General features: G+C 49.8%; 1 protein-coding gene across 3 annotated transcripts in view; it reads right to left on the reverse strand.

Moving 5' to 3' along the window:
- The window catches only part of LOC143981426 (phospholipid scramblase 3-like), a 46,971-nt gene that overhangs the window by 3,915 nt on the left and 23,697 nt on the right, over window positions 1-19,359 (reverse strand). Inside the window, exons 1-5 of one of the 3 annotated variants that reach the window (XM_077479254.1) lie at window positions 10,909-11,312; window positions 10,303-10,356; window positions 6,570-6,597; window positions 5,839-6,023; window positions 2,665-2,826 (exon numbers count right to left, since the gene is read on the reverse strand). In XM_077479254.1, coding sequence (XP_077335380.1) covers window positions 2,665-2,826; window positions 5,839-6,023; window positions 6,570-6,597; window positions 10,303-10,356; window positions 10,909-10,992 — 513 coding nt within the window. In that variant the 5' untranslated portion in view covers window positions 10,993-11,312. Of the gene's footprint in view, window positions 1-2,664; window positions 2,827-5,838; window positions 6,024-6,569; window positions 6,598-10,302; window positions 10,357-10,908; window positions 11,313-19,359 lie in introns of those variants that run through there. The other 2 variants (XM_077479253.1, XM_077479252.1) reach the window with 2 other exon arrangements.

Here is a 19,359-nt window from a genome sequence, read left to right on the forward strand (position 1 = left end):
GATTTCCTAACATTTTCCTGACTTTGCCATTTATATGTACCCCGTGTAAAAGAATGTCTTTAGTGGTTGAGTTTATTGTGCAGTTATGTACTGATAAGCTTCAGTGGACATCGTTACAGCAAATATTAAATATTGGAATCCTGCAGATTCAGAGGTGACCAGAATTGTGAGGCACACAGAAAACTCCAAAGTGCAGTGTGATTATTCAGTATACTATCTAGTAAAATTCTTGTGTATTGCTGACCATCACACATATATGAGCTTGTTGGATATATGGCCGTTTATATGAAGTTGACCCCCCCCCCCATTGTTGCTATAACATCCTCTACTTTTCTAGGAAGACCTTCCACAAGATTTTGGAGGGTGTCTGTGGGAATGTATGCCCATTGGTGCAATTAGGTCATAATGTTGGATGAGAAAACCTTGCTCACCATTGATGTTCCAATTCACCCCAAAGCTGTTAAATAGGGATGAGGTCGGGGCTCTGTGCAGGACACTCACGTTCCTCCACAACAGACTCGTCAAAATATGTCTTTACAAAGCTGGCTTTGTATGCAGGGGAACAGTCAAGGTGGAACAGAATAGGGTCTTCACCAAACTGTTCCACAAGGCTCGAAGAGAACAATTGTCTACAATGTCTTTCTAATGCCGCGTACACATTAGACTATCCGGCGGACTTAGTATGGCGGACAAACCGCCGGAAAGTCCGCCGGACTTTCCGAACAAGCGGACCTGCCCACACACGCCCGGACTATGACAGGAGTCCGCCGTACTTTTGAAATGAACGGACTTGCCCACACACGGCGGAAAGTCAGTTCATTTTGAACGTGGCTCCAGGTAGCCGGGACTAGCACAGGAAGTCAATGTCACCGCCTTCGGCGGCCAGATTGACATGTCGCTGGCCCAGTCACCTGGTATGGACTTAAAGGGGAAGCCCTACACCAAAAAAACGGCATGGGGTCCCCCCTAGGTCCATATGAGACCCTTATCCGAGCACGCTACCTGGCCGGTCAGGAAAGAGGGTGGGGACAAGCGAGCGCCCTGTGGCCCCCCCACCCTGAAGCACCTTGCCCCCATGTTGATGAGGGCAAGGGTCTCTTCCCGACAACCCTGGCCGTTGGTTGTTGGGGTCTGCGGGTGGGGGGCTTATCAGAATCCGGGAGCCCCCTTAAATAAGGGGGCCCCAGATCCTGGCCTCCCACCCTATGTGAATGAGTATTGGGGTACCATGTACCCCTACCCATTCGCCTGTGAAAAAAAGTGTAAAAATAAAACACAGCTCCGGTGGTCTTCTTCCATCTTGGGGGGGTCTTCTCGCCAGACTCCTCCGTTATCTTCTGCTCTTTTACTAGCTCTTTCACTAGCGGAGGAGCCCGGCTTTCTTCTTCCTCGCCGCCGCCGTCCGGGGGTCTTCTTCCGACTTCGGTGGTCTTGCCCCCCTCTTCGGTTCTTCTTGCTGGGCCTCCACTCCTTCTTCCAGCTCTTTTACTAGCCGTGGCCCGGTCTTCTGTCGCCGCAAGACCCCCCCAAGACGGAAAAAGACCACCGGAGCTGTGCAATAAATCATTTTTCCAATAAGTTGATATGGACGTAGGGGGAGCCCCACGCCGTTTTTTTCAGCGTAGGGCTTCCCCTTTAAGTCCATACCAGGTGACAGGGCCAGCGCCGAAGGCGGCGACATTGACTTCCTGCGCTAGTCTCGTCTACCTGGAGCCGCATTCAAAATGAACAGACTTTTCTCCGTGTGCGGGAAAGTCCGTTCATTTCAAAAGTCCGGTGGATTAGCACACACGCGGCTGGATTGTCCACCGGACTCGCAGTCTGGCGGACGATTTTTGAGTCAAAACTACTTTGTAAGTCCGCCGGACTTTTGGCGAACCAAGTCCAAGGGATAGTTTGATTGGGTGTACGCGCCATATGATATAGTATTAACAGAACCCTCCACTGGAGACACGTAAGCTCAATCATTTGGAGGCCTTCCATGTAAAACTGAGTCTGACCATATATTATGAATACAATGATTCAGTCAAACAAAGAACCATGACCAAAGGATACAGTCTGGAACACAATAGATGGGGTAACAGGTAACAAGAGGCAAAAGTGGGTGGTGGGACAGGCCAGGGACCTGAGTTAAATGCCAAGACACTGAGAGCAAGGTTGGGTGGAGATATATAGTCTCCAGGTAGCCAGTAGCCAGGTGGTAACGATGTTGTGTAGTCAACTGCTTGGAGACATCCACTGAAGGCTACAGGACTTAGAAGCCCATTTATAATAGAGCCCATTCATGAAATGCAGGCTTGCAATGCATGGACTACATGAGAATACAGATTGCTCTCCTAACACAGCAGAGAGAACTCTTGCAGAACTTACTGCAACTATTGCCACCTTGCACTATAACATTTCAAGAACAACTGGCTTGTCCTTGAATTTTCAGCTGAGGCTACAAATGTTAAAAAATAAGAATGGCAAGAATGGCAAAAAAAAAGGCATTTAAGATGTGAAGACGTTTCTCTTCCTTTCCTTTCCATCAATAACAAAATAATGAAAGCCCATAGCAGGCAGGAAGCATGGCGGATATCCCCACCTCAGCCACACAGCAGAGGCAACCTGATGAAAGTATTATTTCCAAAAAGTAAAGAATTTGGCTCTTGTTGATAGACTGACCTTATAATGGAGGTCAGACATGAAGCCTTCCCCCCATCCTGGACCTTTCACATTAAGACACACAAGTCCCGATGGATCCAAGATGTCGAAACTTAAGGTGAAACTTGTCCACTCTTGCATTATGTAACCGAGGATCTCCCCGGAGGAACTGGAGACCTGCAACTATAATAATACATTGTCACAAGATGTTTTCTAATGAGTTTGTTCATCATATCCACATCTGTACTCGGACGGTCCAGCAGGTTTATCTGGACCCATTACTTGTCAATAATCACCAGTCCTAAAGAAAAGCAACATTTATAAACAGCTTTAGTGGACCAAATCTTGTAACCAGCTCCACCTAAATGACGGTGTTTTATATCCCATATATCCATATAGTCCACAAAGCTGTGCATTTGTTCACCAATCTTAGAGGGCCATATGTTGTACCACAACAGTCCTAGAGGCCATTATTTTGTACTTCACCAGCACTAGAAATCCATTCGTTCCTTCTTACCAACCTTGAGTTCCATGGCTTTGATATAACTGGTTTTATAAGTTTGTGCTTTATATCTAACCAGTCTTAGAAGACCAAGGCTTTTAGCTTCAAGGCCTTAGTGTTTCAAGTCGTATCGCAACAGTTGTTTAAGATCATCCAATTATCTAACCATACATTGTATCTAACTAGTCCTAGAGGACCATATCAACTGAATATTACACCAGTTGTTGAAGATCATCCAACTAGCTAACCGTACATTGAATCTAGCTAGTCCTAGAGGACCATGCCCAGGGCTGGACTGGGACAGAAATTTGGCCCTGGACTTCATCCAGACCGGCCCACTTACATTTTGAGTGTCCCATCACCAGCCCCCTTACATCAGAGTGTCCCATCAGCAGCCCCCTTACATACGAGTGTCCTATCAGCACCCCCTTACATCAGAGTGTCCCAACAGCACCCCTTACATCAGAGTGTCCCATCACCAGCCCCCTTACATCAGAGTGTCCCATCAGCACCCCCTTACATCAGAGTGTCCCATCAGCAGCCCCCTTAGATCAGAGTGTCCCATTAGCAGCCCCCTTACATACGAGTGTCCTATCAGCACCCCCTTACATCAGAGTGTCCCATCAGCAGCCCCCTTAGATCAGAGTGTCCTATCAGCACCCCCTTACATCAGAGTGTCCCATCAGCAGCCCCCTTAGATCAGAGTGTCCCATTAGCAGCCCCCTTAGATCAGAGTGTCCCATCAGAAGCCCCCTTACATACGAGTGTCCTATCAGCACCCCCTTACATCAGAGTGTCCCATCAGCAGCCCCCTTACATACGAGTGTCCTATCAGCACCCCCTTACATCAGAGTGTCCCATCAGCAGCCCCCTTAGATCAGAGTGTCCCATTAGCAGCCCCCTTAGATCAGAGTGTCCCATCAGAAGCCCCCTTAGATCAGAGTGTCCCATCAGCAGCCCCCTTAGATCAGAGTGTCCCATCAGCAGCCCCCTTATATCCGAGTGTCCCATCAGCAGCCCCCTTAGATCAGAGTGTCCCATCAGCAGCTCCCTTAGATCAGAGTGTCCCATCAGCAGCCCCCTTACATCAGAGTGTCCCATCAGCACCCCCTTACATCAGAGTGTCCCATCAGCAGCCCCCTTACATCAGAGTGTCTCATCAGCAGCCCCCTTACATCAGAGTGTCCCATCAGCACCCCCTTACATCAGAGTGTCTCATCAGCACCCCCTTACATCAGAGTGTTGCCAACATCAGCCCCCTTACATCAGAGTGTCCCATCAGCACCCCCTTACATCAGAGTGTCCCATTAGCACCCCCTTACATCAGAGTGTCCCATCACCAGTCCCCTTACATCAGAGTGTCCCATCAGCAGCCCCCTTACATCAGAGTGTCCCATCAGCACCCCTTACATCAGAGTGTCCCATCAGCACCCCCTTACATCAGAGTGTCCCATCACCAGCCCCCTTACATCAGAGTGTCCCATCAGCAGCCCCCTTACATCAGAGTGTCCCATCAGCACCCCTTACATCAGAGTGTCCCATCACCAGCCCCCTTACATCAGAGTGTCCCATCAGCAGCCCCCTTACATCAGAGTGTCCCATCAGCACCCCTTACATCAGAGTGTCCCATCAGCACCCCCTTACATCAGAGTGTCCCATCAGCACCCCCTTACATCAGAGTGTCCCATCAGCACCCCCTTACATCAGAGTGTCCCATCACCAGCCCCCTTACATCAGAGTGTCCCATCAGCAGCCCCCTTACATCAGAGTGTCCCATCAGCACCCCTTACATCAGAGTGTCCCATCAGCACCCCCTTACATCAGAGTGTCCCATCAGCACCCCCTTACATCAGAGTGTCCCATCACCAGCCCCCTTACATCAGAGTGTCCCATCACCAGCCCCCTTACATCAGAGTGTCCCATCAGCAGCCCCCTTACATCAGAGTGTCCCATCAGCACCCCCTTATATCAGAGTGTCTCATCAGCAGCCCCCTTACATCAGAGTGTCCCACCAGCACCCCCTTACATCAGAGTGTCCCATCAGCACCCCCTTACATCAGAGTGTCCCATCAGCACCCCCTTACATCAGAGTGTCCCATCAGCAGCCCCCTTACGTCAGAGTGTCCCATCAGCACCCCCTTACATCAGAGTGTCCCATCAGCACCCCTTACATCAGAGTGTCCCATCAGCACCCCCTTACATCAGAGTGTCCCATCAGCACCCCTTACATCAGAGTGTCCCAGGCTATTATCCTAAATAGGGTTCTGGTGTAGATTTTTAATTTGGACCCTACACACACACATACAAAAAATACAAACTTGTGGGATCCTCTAGAAATCCACGAGTCCCTTATCTAGACCAGGAAAGGGGGATAGTGATTGTGCACCCCCTTCCTCTGGTACCATATCAGGCAACATGCTCTTAACATTGAGAGGATACCTTGCCAGGAAGGAGAGGCAGCAAAGATCTGTGACAAAGCATCCTGTCCCCATGATCTTGGGGACAAGGGCCTCATTATTGCATCCCTAGCCCAGTGGAAGTAGGGATCTGCAACTAATTCTAGAGGTCTATGTTTTGTATGTTATTAGAGGGTTGTAGCATATAAGAAATGGACCAAGACATAGAACATACAATGTATGCTACTTAAGGGGTTGTCACAAGTCCCTTATGTATGGTTAAGCAGTCTTTCATACCTTGGTGTCACAGGTACAGCACTCGAAAGGCACAAGAAGGTTGAGGACATTATATCCTTGGGTGTTGGCAACCCTGCAATCCATCTGAGGGCCACAACACTCCCGCTGCTCAGTGGCTTGGTACACAAGTTGGCCATCGGTGCCAAACAAATCATACGTGTTATAGTTCTGGAATATAACGTTCCCTGAAATGATAGAATTATAAGAAGAAATTATAGAATAAGATCAAATGTCTCTGAGATTCTGCAAAAATAAATTAAAATAGACAAAATGTTTCTCATCTACCCTTCCTATAATCCAAATATATAAAGAAACACCAATCCAAGCGAATGTTATTTCCTTAGCTTCTCCCATCAGTAGGATTTACTATCTAAGTAAGAAATGGACACTACAGCTCCACCTGCTGGCTGAGTATTAAAATAATCAATATAAAATGTATTGTAAAATATTTAAAACTATAGATCTGATAATACATAAAGCAATGCACAAAATGACATTGTATTCTAGTTAAAACAAAAATAGTCTAATGGGTTATATCTGGAGATGTAAACAGCTCTGCCATTAAGAGCAGCAGGAAACGTTCTCAGTTAAACTGATTATTTCATTGAACATAAGAAGGAAACACTGGCTACACTTGTAGATGATCTTGGTAATTGTTGGAAGACTAATGAAGAGCCGGGGCAATGAAAGTAATGCTCACGTTTTACAAATTAAAAAGTAACAGAACTTACTTGTCTTTTTCATGAAGAGTCCATTGACCTGTTAAACAGAACAAAGAGGAGTCAAAAGCATATTCCTAGTAAACTTAACCAACACTCTCATGTCCATCGATGCCTCCTTGTCTAAAAGATGTGTGGGGCAGGTACCTGGGTGATGGTCGGGTCAGGTGTCAGAGTTGAGTAGATGGGTGCCTAGAGTGATGAGATGGGAGTCTGGTATGAGGGATGGGTGTTAGAGATAAGTTCTGAGGGTGATGGGATGAGAGTCTGGGGTGGTGGATGGGTGACAAGGTTGAGTAGATGAGTGCCTAGAGTGATAGGATAGGAATCTGGGGTGATGGATGAGTGTCAGGGTTGAGTAGATGGGTGCCCAGGGTGATGGGATAGGAGCCTGGGGTGATGGATGGATGCCAAGGGTGATGGGATGAGAGTCTGGGGTGATGGACAGATGTCAGGGTTGAGTAGATGGGTGCCTAGGGTGATGGGATAGGAGTCTTGGGTGATGAATGAGTGCCAAGGTTGATGGGATGAGAGTCTGGAGTGATAGATGGGTGTCAAGGTTGAGTAGATGGGTGCCTAAAGTGATGGAATGGAAGTTTGGGGTGATGGATGGGCATCTGGATTAAGTAGATGGGTGCCTAGGGTGATAGGATTGGAGTCTGGGTTGAAGCATGAGTGTCAGGGATGAGTTGATAAGATCCTAGGGTGATAGGATGGGAGTCTGGGGTAATGGATGGGTGTCAAGGTTGAGTAGACGAGTGCCTAGAGTGATAGGATGGGAATCTGGGGTGATGTGGTGGATGTCAGGGTTGAGTAGATATGTGCCTAGAGTGATGAGATGGAAGTCTGGGACTAGGGATGGGTGTCAGGGATGATTAGATAAGTGCTGATGGTGAAGGGGTTGGAGTCTCAGGTGGTGGATGGGTGACAAGGTTGAGTAGATGAGTGCCTAGTGTGATAGCATAGGAATCAGGGGTGATGGATGGGTGTCAGTGTTGAGTAGATGGGCACCCAGGGTGATGGGATAGGAGCCTGGGGTGATGGATGGGTGCCAAGGGTGATGGGATGAGAGTCTAGGGTGATGTGATGGGTGTCAGGGTTGAGTAGATGGGTGCCTGGGGTGATGGATAGATGCCAAGGGTGATGGGATGAGAGTCTGGGGTGATGGGATGGGTATCAGGGTTCAGTAAATGAGTGCCCAGGGTGATTGGATGGGAGTCTGGGGTGATGGATGGGTGTCAGAAATGAGTAGATGATTGCCAAGGGTGATGGGATGAGAGTTGGGGGTAATGAATTGGTGTCAGGGTTGAGAAGATGGGTTCCTAAGGTGATGTGATAAAAGTTTGGGGTGATGGATGGGTGTCAAGGTTGAGTAGATGGGTGCCTAGAGTGATAGGATTGGAATCTGGGTTGAAGCATTGGTGTCAGGGATGAGTTGATATGATCCTAGGGTTATAGGATGGGAGTCTTGGGAAGTGGATGGGTGTCAGGGTTGGGTAGATGGGTGCCTAGGCTGATGGGATGGGAGTCTGGGATGATGGATGGATGTCAGGGTTGGGTAGATGGATGCCTAGGGTGATGTGATGGGAGTCTGGGGTGATGGATGGATGTCAGGATTGGGTAGATGGGTGCCTAGGGTGATGTGATGGGAGTCTGGGGTGATGGATGGATGTTGTGGATCAGTAGATGAATGCTCAGGGGGATGGGATTGGAGCCTAGGGTGATGGGATGAGAGTCTAGGGTGATGTGATGGGTGTCAGGGTTGAGTAGATGGGTGCCTGGGGTGATGGATAGGTGCCAAGGGTGATGGGATGAGAGTCCGGGGTGATGTGATGGGTGTCAGGGTTCAGTAAATGAGTGCCCAGGGTGATTGGATGGGAGTCTGGGGTGATGGATGGGTGTCAGAGATGAGTAGATAGGTTCCTAAGGTGATGTGATAGAAGTTTGGGGTGATGGATGGGTGTCAAGGTTGGGTAGATGGGTGCCTAGGGTGATAGGATTGGAGTCTGGGTTGAAGCATGGGTGTCAGGGATGAGTTGATACGATCCTAGGGTTATAGGATGGGAGTCTGGGGAAATGGGTGGGTGTCAGGGTTGGGTAGATGGGTGCCTAGGCTGATGGGATGGGAGTCTGGGGTGGTGGCTGGATGTCAGGGTTGGGTAGATGGGTGCCTAGGGTGATGTGATGGGAGTCTGGGGTGATGGATGGATGTCAGGGTTGGGTAGATGGGTGCATAGGGTGATGTGATGGGAATCTGGGGTGATGGATGGATGCAAGGGTTGGGTAGATGGGTGCCTAGGCTGATGGGATGGGAGTCTGGGATGATGGATGGATGTCAGGGTTGGGTAGATGGGTGCCTAGGGTGATGTGATGGGAGTCTGGAGTGATGGATGGATGTCAGGGTTGGGTAGATGGGTGCCTAGGGTGATGTGATGGGAATCTGGGGTGATGGATGGATGCAAGGGTTGGGTAGATGGGTGCCTAGGCTGATGGGATGGGAGTCTGGGATGATGGATGGATGTCAGGGTTGGGTAGATGGGTGCCTAGGGTGATGTGATGGGAGTCTGGGGTGATGGATGGATGTTGTTGATCAGTAGATGAATGCCCAGGGTGATGGGATAGTAGCCTGGGGTGATGGATGGGTGCCAAGGATGATGGGATGAGAGTCTAGGGTGATGTGATGGGTGTCAGGGTTGAGTAGATGGGTGCCAGGGGTGATGGATTGGTGCCAAGGGTGATGGGATGAGAGTCCGGGGTGATGTGATGGGTGTCAAGGTTCAGTAAATGAGTGCCCAGGGTGATTGGATGGGAGTCTGGGGTGATGGTTGGGTGTCAGAGATGAGTAGATGATTGCCAAGGGTGATGGGATGAGAGTCGGGGGTGATGGATTGATGTCAGGGTTGAGAAGATGGGTCCCTAAGGTGATGTGATAGAAGTTTGGGGTGATGAATGGGTGTCAAGGTTGAGTAGATGGGTGCCTAGGGTGATAGGATTGGAGTCTGGGTTGAAGCATGGGTGTCAGGGATGAGTTGATAAGATCCTAGGGTTATAGGATGGGAGTCTGGGGAAATGGATGGATGTAAGGGTTGGGTAGGTGGGTGCCTTGGCTGATGGGATGGGAGTCTGGGGTGATGGATGGATGTCGTGGACAGTAGATGAATGCCCAGGGTGATGGGATTGGAGTCTGAAGTGATGTGATGAGTGTCGGGGTTGAGTAAATGAGTTCCTAGGGTGATGGGATTGGAGTCTGGGGTAATGCATGAGTTTCAGGGTTATGTACATGAGTGCGTAGGGTGATGGATGGGTGTCAGGGTTGAGTAGATAGGTGCCTAGTGTGATGGGATGGGTGCCTAGGGTGATGGCATAGGTGCCTGGGGTGATGGCATAGGTGCCTGGGGTGATGGGATAGGTGCCTGGGGTGATGTGATGGGTGTCAGGGTTGAGTAGATTGGTGCTAATGTGATGGAATGGGAGGCTGGGGTGAGGAGATAGGTATATGTGGCAACGGAATAGGAAGTGGGACATAGAAGTGGGAAGTAGGAGAACTAGGATTCCATTGGGCTTTATAGGTTAAAACATAGGCCAATAAAAAAAGTCTGCCTGACCGAGGCTTCGACCTTATCCCACCACATCCAGGTTTGGCTGGATTTCCTCAAATATTTCTTATGCAGACCAGCTGTTGCCTTGAGATCAGTATCTGGGGGTGTAATCCGCCCTCCAGACAGGTTCTCTTTACACATCTCACCTGAAGAAGATATTCCAGTCCAGGTGGAGCAACAGGAACTCCGTCCATAATACCCTGCAACATATAATAAAGATCAATAGTTTTATGGGTAACACTGGCAGGAAGTTATGATGACAGCAATGCTCTGGTGGTCCCCGAAATAGGAAGTACAGGATAAAAAATACTCAAAAAAAAAGTTACTGGGGAACCGGTGGGGCGGTGGGGGGGGGGGGGAGGTGTTGTCCTGAAGTTCCCCTTTAACTCTAATCTGGTGAGCTGTAAAGATTTTTTAGAAGCGCCACCTATGGGCAATATTGGATTTCATTTTTTTTCTACTGACCTTCTGCTTTCAGAAAATATTTCATGTTTCGGGAGGAGGGGTGGGGGTGAAGTAATGTTAAGATCAAAAATGTGCACTTTGATGTTTGTGCGACAAAATGAAAAAAAAAAAATGAAAATAAAGGCTCCAGCAGTGAAAGGGTTAATGGGGCCTCACTGATATCTACTTAGAAAAAAATAAATAAAAAAGCAGCATGTTGTGTGTGGTGATCTTTGTTGGCTGGATCTGTGTCCCTGTTACCGACTGCAGCTTGTATCTGACTATGTTTGTCCATGGCCGGCCCTCACCTCCCGCCTGTTCCTGGGATCGCCTGTTGACTCTGTACTGTGTTCTGTTCCTGTCCAGCTGCCAACTGTGACTGAGGACCACATCCTGGCACACCCACCAGTAACCTCTTAGTTGCCGGGGTGCTCTGGTGAAGATCTGGTGAAGATCTGGTGAAGATCTGGTGTGTGTGGTCAGACTCGGCCGATTTATGGTCTCCCACCCTCTCCAATCTGAAGATCCCACAGAGGGTCCTCTATCCGTTTTTTTTTTTTCATTATAATCTGGATCTCTGGTTTGCCTCTGACAGTCTCGTGTTTATCTTATTTTTTTTTCCCTGTAAGGCAATGGACTGTTCAGTGTCGTCATATCCCTCTGACTCTTCCATGTTGGGACTTTCTAGCCTCAGATGACCTCCCAGCACTTTAATTGTCCTCTTCATGGCCAATAGTGATGGCCGAACGGTTCGCCCGGCGGTCGTTTCGCGGCGAATTTCCGACTTTCGCCGTCCGCGGGTTCGAACGCCTTTTTCCGTCGTTCGCCCCGGCGGACTTACGTGTTTAATGTATACAAGAACTTTAACCTTTCGTGACACGTTTATCATGTGTTACAGGACAACCAATTGAGACATGACAGCTCATGGACACTTGGACATTCCCCCTAACCTATAAATACACCCGATCCGGTGGCCATTTTACATTCTTTCTTCTGTCACTGTAGGGAAAGGATCCTGTGTGGAGTAGGGACAGAGAAAACGCTAGCTATTTGGTACACAAAAGTTCTTTTCAGGACTGGTATAGGTGTTAGGTCAGCAGCCTGAGTTTCTTTTGTCAGTTTAGATAAAGGGACAGAGCGCTGTATGCTGCTATTTTAGGGACAGCTCAGCCAGATTAGTCTTTCTTCATCATCATCATCATCATCATCATTAGCTGTTACTATCAGGTCCACAAAAGAGCTGTTCCAGCTAATCGTTCCAGCCTACTCTTTTTTGCCAATTTGTATAGGGACAGGCAGGAAGCAGTGTGTCAGGCAGTGAGGATAATTTTAAAGACTTGCTGTTACTATTAGTTCCACAAAGGTTCTTTTCAGGACTGGTATCAGTGGTACGGTAATAGGCTTGTACACGTATAATATTCTTTCTTCCAAATATAGAAAGAATATTATACTTGACTGCTGCCCTTCTGCTGCAGTCTGCTAATCATTCACAACTCACTTGTTCCACAAAGCTCTTTATCAGGACTGGTAACTTGGTCTGTCTAGGGTGCTACGGTACATAGGCTTGGGTGCGGTACAGTCTGCTGTTCTGTAAGGACCGCTATCGGTCCACAATACATAGGGTTGCCGTGCACTACTGCTGACCGCTGCCCTATACTGCAGCAGTCCTTCAGCGGTATAGGGACTGACGCACAGTCTGCTAAACACTAATACACAACCTGCTTGGTCCACAAAAGTTCTTATAAGGACTGGTAACTTGGTATAGGGTGCTACGGTACATAGGCCTGAGTGCAGTACAGTCTGCTGTTCTGTAAGGACCGCTATCGGTCCACAATACATAGGGTTGCCGTGCACTACTGCTGACCGCTGCCCTATACTGCAGCAGTCCTTCATTGGTATAGGGACTGACGTACAGTCTGCTAATCACTAACACACAACCTGCTTGGTCCACAAAAGTTCTTATAAGGACTGGTAACTTGGTATAGGGTGCTACGGTACATAGGCCTGAGTGCAGTACAGTCTGCTGTTCTGTAAGGACCGCTATCGGTCCACAATACATAGGGTTGCCGTGCACTACTGCTGACCGCTGCCCTATACTGCAGCAGTCCTTCATTGGTATAGGGACTGACGTACAGTCTGCTAATCACTAACACACAACCTGCTTGGTCCACAAAAGTTCTTATAAGGACTGGTAACTTGGTATAGGGTGCTACGGTACATAGGCCTGAGTGCGTTACAGTCTGCTGTTCTGTAAGGACCGCTATCGGTCCACAATACATAGGGTTGCCGTGCACTACTGCTGACCGCTGCCCTATACTGCAGCAGTCCTTCATTGGTATAGGGACTGACGTACAGTCTGCTAATCACTAACACACAACCTGCTTGGTCCACAAAAGTTCTTATAAGGACTGGTAACTTGGTATAGGGTGCTACGGTACATAGGCCTGAGTGCGTTACAGTCTGCTGTTCTGTAAGGACCGCTATCGGTCCACAATACATAGGGTTGCCGTGCACTACTGCTGACCGCTGCCCTATACTGCAGCAGTCCTTCAGCGGTATAGGGACTGACGCACAGTCTGCTAAACACTAACACACAACCTGCTTGGTCCACAAAAGTTTTTATAAGGACTGGTAACTTGGTATAGGGTGCTACGGTACATAGGCCTGAGTGCAGTACAGTCTGCTGTTCTGTAAGGACCGCTATCGGTCCACAATACATAGGGTTGCCGTGCACTACTGCTGACCGCTGCCCTATACTGCAGCAGTCCTTCATTGGTATAGGGACTGACGTACAGTCTGCTAATCACTAACACACAACCTGCTTGGTCCACAAAAGTTCTTATAAGGACTGGTAACTTGGTATAGGGTGCTACGGTACATAGGCCTGAGTGCGTTACAGTCTGCTGTTCTGTAAGGACCGCTATCGGTCCACAATAGATAGGGTTGACGTGCACTACTGCTGACCGCTGCCCTATACTGCAGCAGTCCTTCATTGGTATAGGGACTGACGTACAGTCTGCTAATCACTAACACACAACCTGCTTGTTCCACAAAAGTTCTTATAAGGACTGGTAACTTGGTATAGGGTGCTACGGTACATAGGCTTGAGTGCGGTACAGTCTGCTGTTCTGTAAGGACCGCTATCGGTCCACAATAGATAGGGTTGACGTGCACCACTGCTGACCGCTGCCCTATACTGCAGCAGTCCTTCAGCGGTATAGGGACTGACGTACAGTCTGCTAAACACTAATACACAACCTGCTTGGTCCACAAAAGTTCTTATAAGGACTGGTAACTTGGTATAGGGTGCTACGGTACATAGGCTTGAGTGCGGTACAGTCTGCTGTTCTGTAAGGACCGCTATCGGTCCACAATAGATAGGGTTGACGTGCACCACTGCTGACCGCTGCCCTATACTGCAGCAGTCCTTCAGCGGTATAGGGACTGACGTACAGTCTGCTAAACACTAATACACAACCTGCTTGGTCCACAAAAGTTCTTATAAGGACTGGTAACTTGGTATAGGGTGCTACGGTACATAGGCTTGAGTGCGGTACAGTCTGCTGTTCTGTAAGGACCGCTATCGGTCCACAATAGATAGGGTTGACGTGCACCACTGCTGACCGCTGCCCTATACTGCAGCAGTCCTTCAGCGGTATAGGGACTGACGTACAGTCTGCTAAACACTAATACACAACCTGCTTGGTCCACAAAAGTTCTTATAAGGACTGGTAACTTGGTATAGGGTGCTACGGTACATAGGCTTGAGTGCGGTACAGTCTGCTGTTCTGTAAGGACCGCTATCGGTCCACAATAGATAGGGTTGACGTGCACCACTGCTGACCGCTGCCCTATACTGCAGCAGTCCTTCAGCGGTATAGGGACTGACGTACAGTCTGCTAAACACTAATACACAACCTGCTTGGTCCACAAAAGTTCTTATAAGGACTGGTAACTTGGTATAGGGTGCTACGGTACATAGGCTTGAGTGCGGTACAGTCTGCTGTTCTGTAAGGACCGCTATCGGTCCACAATAGATAGGGTTGACGTGCACCACTGCTGACCGCTGCCCTATACTGCAGCAGTCCTTCAGCGGTATAGGGACTGACGTACAGTCTGCTAAACACTAATACACAACCTGCTTGGTCCACAAAAGTTCTTATAAGGACTGGTAACTTGGTATAGGGTGCTACGGTACATAGGCTTGAGTGCGGTACAGTCTGCTGTTCTGTAAGGACCGCTATAGGTCCACAATAGATAGGGTTGACGTGCACCACTGCTGACCGCTGCCCTATACTGCAGCAGTCCTTCAGCGGTATAGGGACTGACGTACAGTCTGCTAAACACTAATACACAACCTGCTTGGTCCACAAAAGTTCTTATAAGGACTGGTAACTTGGTATAGGGTGCTACGGTACATAGGCTTGAGTGCGGTACAGTCTGCTGTTCTGTAAGGACCGCTATAGGTCCACAATAGATAGGGTTGACGTGCACCACTGCTGACCGCTGCCCTATACTGCAGCAGTCCTTCAGCGGTATAGGGACTGACGTACAGTCTGCTAAACACTAATACACAACCTGCTTGGTCCACAAAAGTTCTTATAAGGACTGGTAACTTGGTATAGGGTGCTACGGTACATAGGCTTGAGTGCGGTACAGTCTGCTGTTCTGTAAGGACCGCTATAGGTCCACAATAGATAGGGTTGACGTGCACCACTGCTGACCGCTCACCTATACTGCAGCAGTCCTTCAGCGGTATAGGGACTAAGAGTTTTGTCACAGGGTCATTTAAAAAATGACATGCAGAGGAAGAGGCAGGCCCTTCCGTAGGGGTGGTAGGGGTAGGGCAGGAGCAACAGGCTTGAGCCAAAGTGGGAAGTTGCAGAAGGTGCGTTCAATTACTTTAAAGGATGCACCAGACTTGGTTGAGTGGCTCGCTCAGCCTTACTCTTCTGCACCCTCCTCATCCTCTCGATCTGCACCCTCTTCTTCACTCTCTGCTATGTGCACCCCCAAAGACACTACCACCAACAACACGACCACCACCACCACCACCACATACCTTCCGCTTGAGTCACTGGAATTATTTTCCGATCCATATCAAGAGGACATTTCTGATGCGCAGCCACTCTTGGTATTGGATCAGGAAGAGGAGGTAGCAACAAGCGCTACTCAGCAGTCTGACGCCAGTACCCAGATCAGCCCAAGGAGGAGGTTGGTCCCCGGTGTTGCTGCCTACTCTACTTATAGCGGTGGGGAAGGTGACGTTGATGATGACGTGTCTAGTGATGTCACGTGGGTGCCCACAAGAGAGGAAGAGGAGGGGAGTTCAGAGGGAGATATGGACCAGCAGATAGGGAGGAGAAGCAGCAATGACTTACATTGCACAGCAGGGACAAAGCAGACTGCAAATGTATCAGGAGCGAGTCATCGACCATGTACGGTCACATCTGGCGCTCCCAGGACACCGGCACATGGCTCCGCAGTGTGGGCTTTTTTTAACGTGTCCGCTGCTGACAATAGCGTTGCCATCTGCAATCTTTGCAGTCAACGCGTTAGTCGCGGTAAGCCCAATACTCACCTAGGGACGACCGCCTTAAGAAGGCACATGAGCAGCCATCACCGAGCCCAGTGGGAGCAACGGAACACACAAAGCCACACTGCAGGCTCTCACCGTCCAGCCTCGTCTTCTACTTCTCCTTCTCCTCTCTCCTCACAATTGTCCTCCACTCCACCTTCCATCACGCCAAGCTCACATTTTTCTGCAAAAAGGCAGGCTTCCGTGGGCCTAATGTTTGAGCGTAAAAAAATGATGACGCCGGATAACCCTCTTGCCCAACGGTTGGCGGCTGGCTTGTCAGAACTCATAGCCCGCCAACTACTGCCATATAAACTGGTGGACTCGGAGGCCTTTCGCAAATTTGTGGCCATTGGAACACCACAATGGAAGGTCCCAGGAAGGAAGTATTTCTCAGAGAAGGGCATCCCAGAGCTATATGGCCATGTTCAGCGGCAAGTGAATGTATCTCTGGCACACAGTGTCGGTGCCAAGATACATCTGACCACAGACACGTGGTCTAGCAAACACGGGCAGGGAAGGTATATCAGTTTTACTGCCCACTGGGTGAACCTTCTGACGGCCGTCAAGCATGTAACCCGTGGCACCCGTGTAGATTTGGTTTTACCGCCACGGATTGCATGCAGGCCTGACTCTTCTTCTCCTCCTCCTACTCCATCCTCCTCCCTCTCCTCCTCAGCTGCCTCCTCCTTTTCCGCTGCTAGCGTCTCTTCCACTGCACCGCCCAAGCTCCCCAGAACCTATTCCACATGCCAGGTGAGACGTTGCCATGCCGTGCTGCGTCTGTTGTGCCTGGAAGCAAAGAGCCACACTGGCCCGGCACTCCTTTCAGCTTTGCGTTCACAGGCAGATGAGTGGCTAACACCGCTCAATTTGACAGTTGGTAAAGTGGTGTGTGACAACGGTGCCAATCTGCTTAGCGCATTGAAACAGGGCAAAATCACGCACGTGCCGTGCATGGCACACGTCTTAAACTTGGTCGTGCAGCGATTCCTTGTCAAATACCCTGGGGTCCAGGACATCTTGCGGCAGGCAAGGAAAATCTCGGCCCATTTCAGAAGATCTTACACGGCCATGGCTCGCCTTGCTGACATTCAGCGGCGACACCATCTGCCGGTCAGACGTCTTATTTGCGATTGCCCGACGCGATGGAACTCAACCTTCTATATGCTTGATAGGCTGCTCCAGCAGAAACGTGCAGTTAACGTCTACCTGTATGAACTCTGCGAAAGAAACGGTTCTGGGGAGCTGGGTTTTTTTTCACCGCGCCAGTGGCTGCTCATGCGCGACACATGCAGACTTCTGCGGCCATTTGAGGAGATCACCAAACTGGTCAGTCGCAGCCATGGCGCCATCAGTGACATGGTACCTTATGCCTTCTTTCTGGAGCGTGCATTGCGTCGTGTCATTGATCAGGCTGTGGAGGAGCAGGAGCGGGAAGATGAGGAAGTCGCAATGCTGGATGAATTCCCAGGGGGGGCTACTCTATCTGAGACAAGTCAACAACAGGAGTCTGATGAGGAGTCAGAGGAGGATGGTGCCGGGGCGGATGAGCAGGAGCAAGAAGAGCATGCTTTAAACCTTTCTGGGATCCCTGTTGTGCGAGGATGGGGAGAGGAGAATGAAGAGGACGACATTATCCTGGATGATGAGCAGGAGCCAGGCCACCACACCGCTTCCACTTTAGTGCAAATGGGGGCCTTCATGCTCCAGTGTTTTAATAGGGACCCCCGTATAAAAAGCATGAGGGTCAAGGACCAGTACTGGGTGGCAACGTACTTAGACCCCCGGTACAAACACAAAATGGCGGAAATGTTACCGCCGTCGCAGAGGGCTGTCAGAATGCAGCACTTCCAGGCCTTGCTTCGAGAAATGCTGCATTCTGCTTTTGCGTGCGCTGGCAGAGGAGCAATTCCCACTCCCAGAGAAGGATTTGCGGGTACCAATCCAACAGCGCCTGCAAGAAGAGGCCGGTTTGAAGATGTGTTGGTGACTTCGGATATGAGGTCATTCTTTCAGCCGACCCATCGACAGGTGTCATCCGGATCCAGCATCAGGGAACGCCTAGACCGTCAGGTGTCCGACTACATTGGGTTAACGGCCGATGTGGACGCTCTGAGGAGTGATGAACCCCTAGACTACTGGGTGGGCAGGCTTGACCTCTGGCCAGAGCTTGCCCAATTTGCAATCGAACTGTTGGCTTGCCCCTCATCCAGTGTCCTGTCCGAAAGGACGTTCAGCGCAGCAGGGGGGATTGTGACCGATAAGCGTACTCGCCTAGCTCACCACAGTGTTAACTACCTCACATTTCTAAAAATGAATGAGGCATGGATCTCGGAGGAATTCAACACATGTGATCAGTAGACCATGTATATGTCTATAAACAATTTTTGGAATCAAGCACACAGACCTTCTTAATTCATTTGGCTCACTTCCCTGACCCAAAAAAGCACACCGTACTATATGCCCCTACCCTCCTCTTTGAAGAGGTTGAGCGGTGTCATATTTCTACTGGGGCTGCTTATTATGAGGGGTTCCCACCATCCCTGTGCTGTGCTGACTTCCTCCTGGGTGTTCTTATTATGAGGGGCTCCCACCATCCCTGTGCTGTGCTGACTTCCTCCTGGGGGTTCTTATTATGAGGGGATCACACCATCCCTGTGCTGTGCTGACTTCCTCCTGGGGCTGCTTACGGTGCTGCTGTCAGCGCTGTATGTCACGGAGCTGCTGTCAGCGCTGTATGTCACGGAGCTGCTGTCAGCGCTGTATGTCACGGAGCTGCTGTCAGCGCTGTATGTCACGGAGCTGCTGTCAGCGCTGTATGTCACGGAGCTGCTGTCAGCGCTGTATGTCACGGAGCTGCTGTCAGCGCTGTATGTCACGGAGCTGCTGTCAGCGCTGTATGTCACGGAGCTGCTGTCAGCGCTGTATGTCACGGAGCTGCTGTCAGCGCTGTATGTCACGGAGCTGCTGTCAGCGCTGTATGTCACGGAGCTGCTGTCAGCGCTGTATGTCACGGAGCTGCTGTCAGCGCTGTATGTCACGGTGCTGCTGTCAGCGCTGTATGTCACGGAGCTGCTGTCAGCGCTGTATGTCACGGAGCTGCTGTCAGCGCTGTATGTCACGGAGCTGCTGTCAGCGCTGTATGTCACGGAGCTGCTGTCAGCGCTGTATGTCACGG

The sequence above is a fragment of the Lithobates pipiens genome, unplaced genomic scaffold (genome assembly GCF_037356315.1).
Source record: "Lithobates pipiens isolate NorthernLeopardFrog02 unplaced genomic scaffold, aLitPip1_a1.2 Scaffold_157, whole genome shotgun sequence".
Lineage (NCBI taxonomy): Eukaryota > Metazoa > Chordata > Amphibia > Anura > Ranidae > Lithobates > Lithobates pipiens.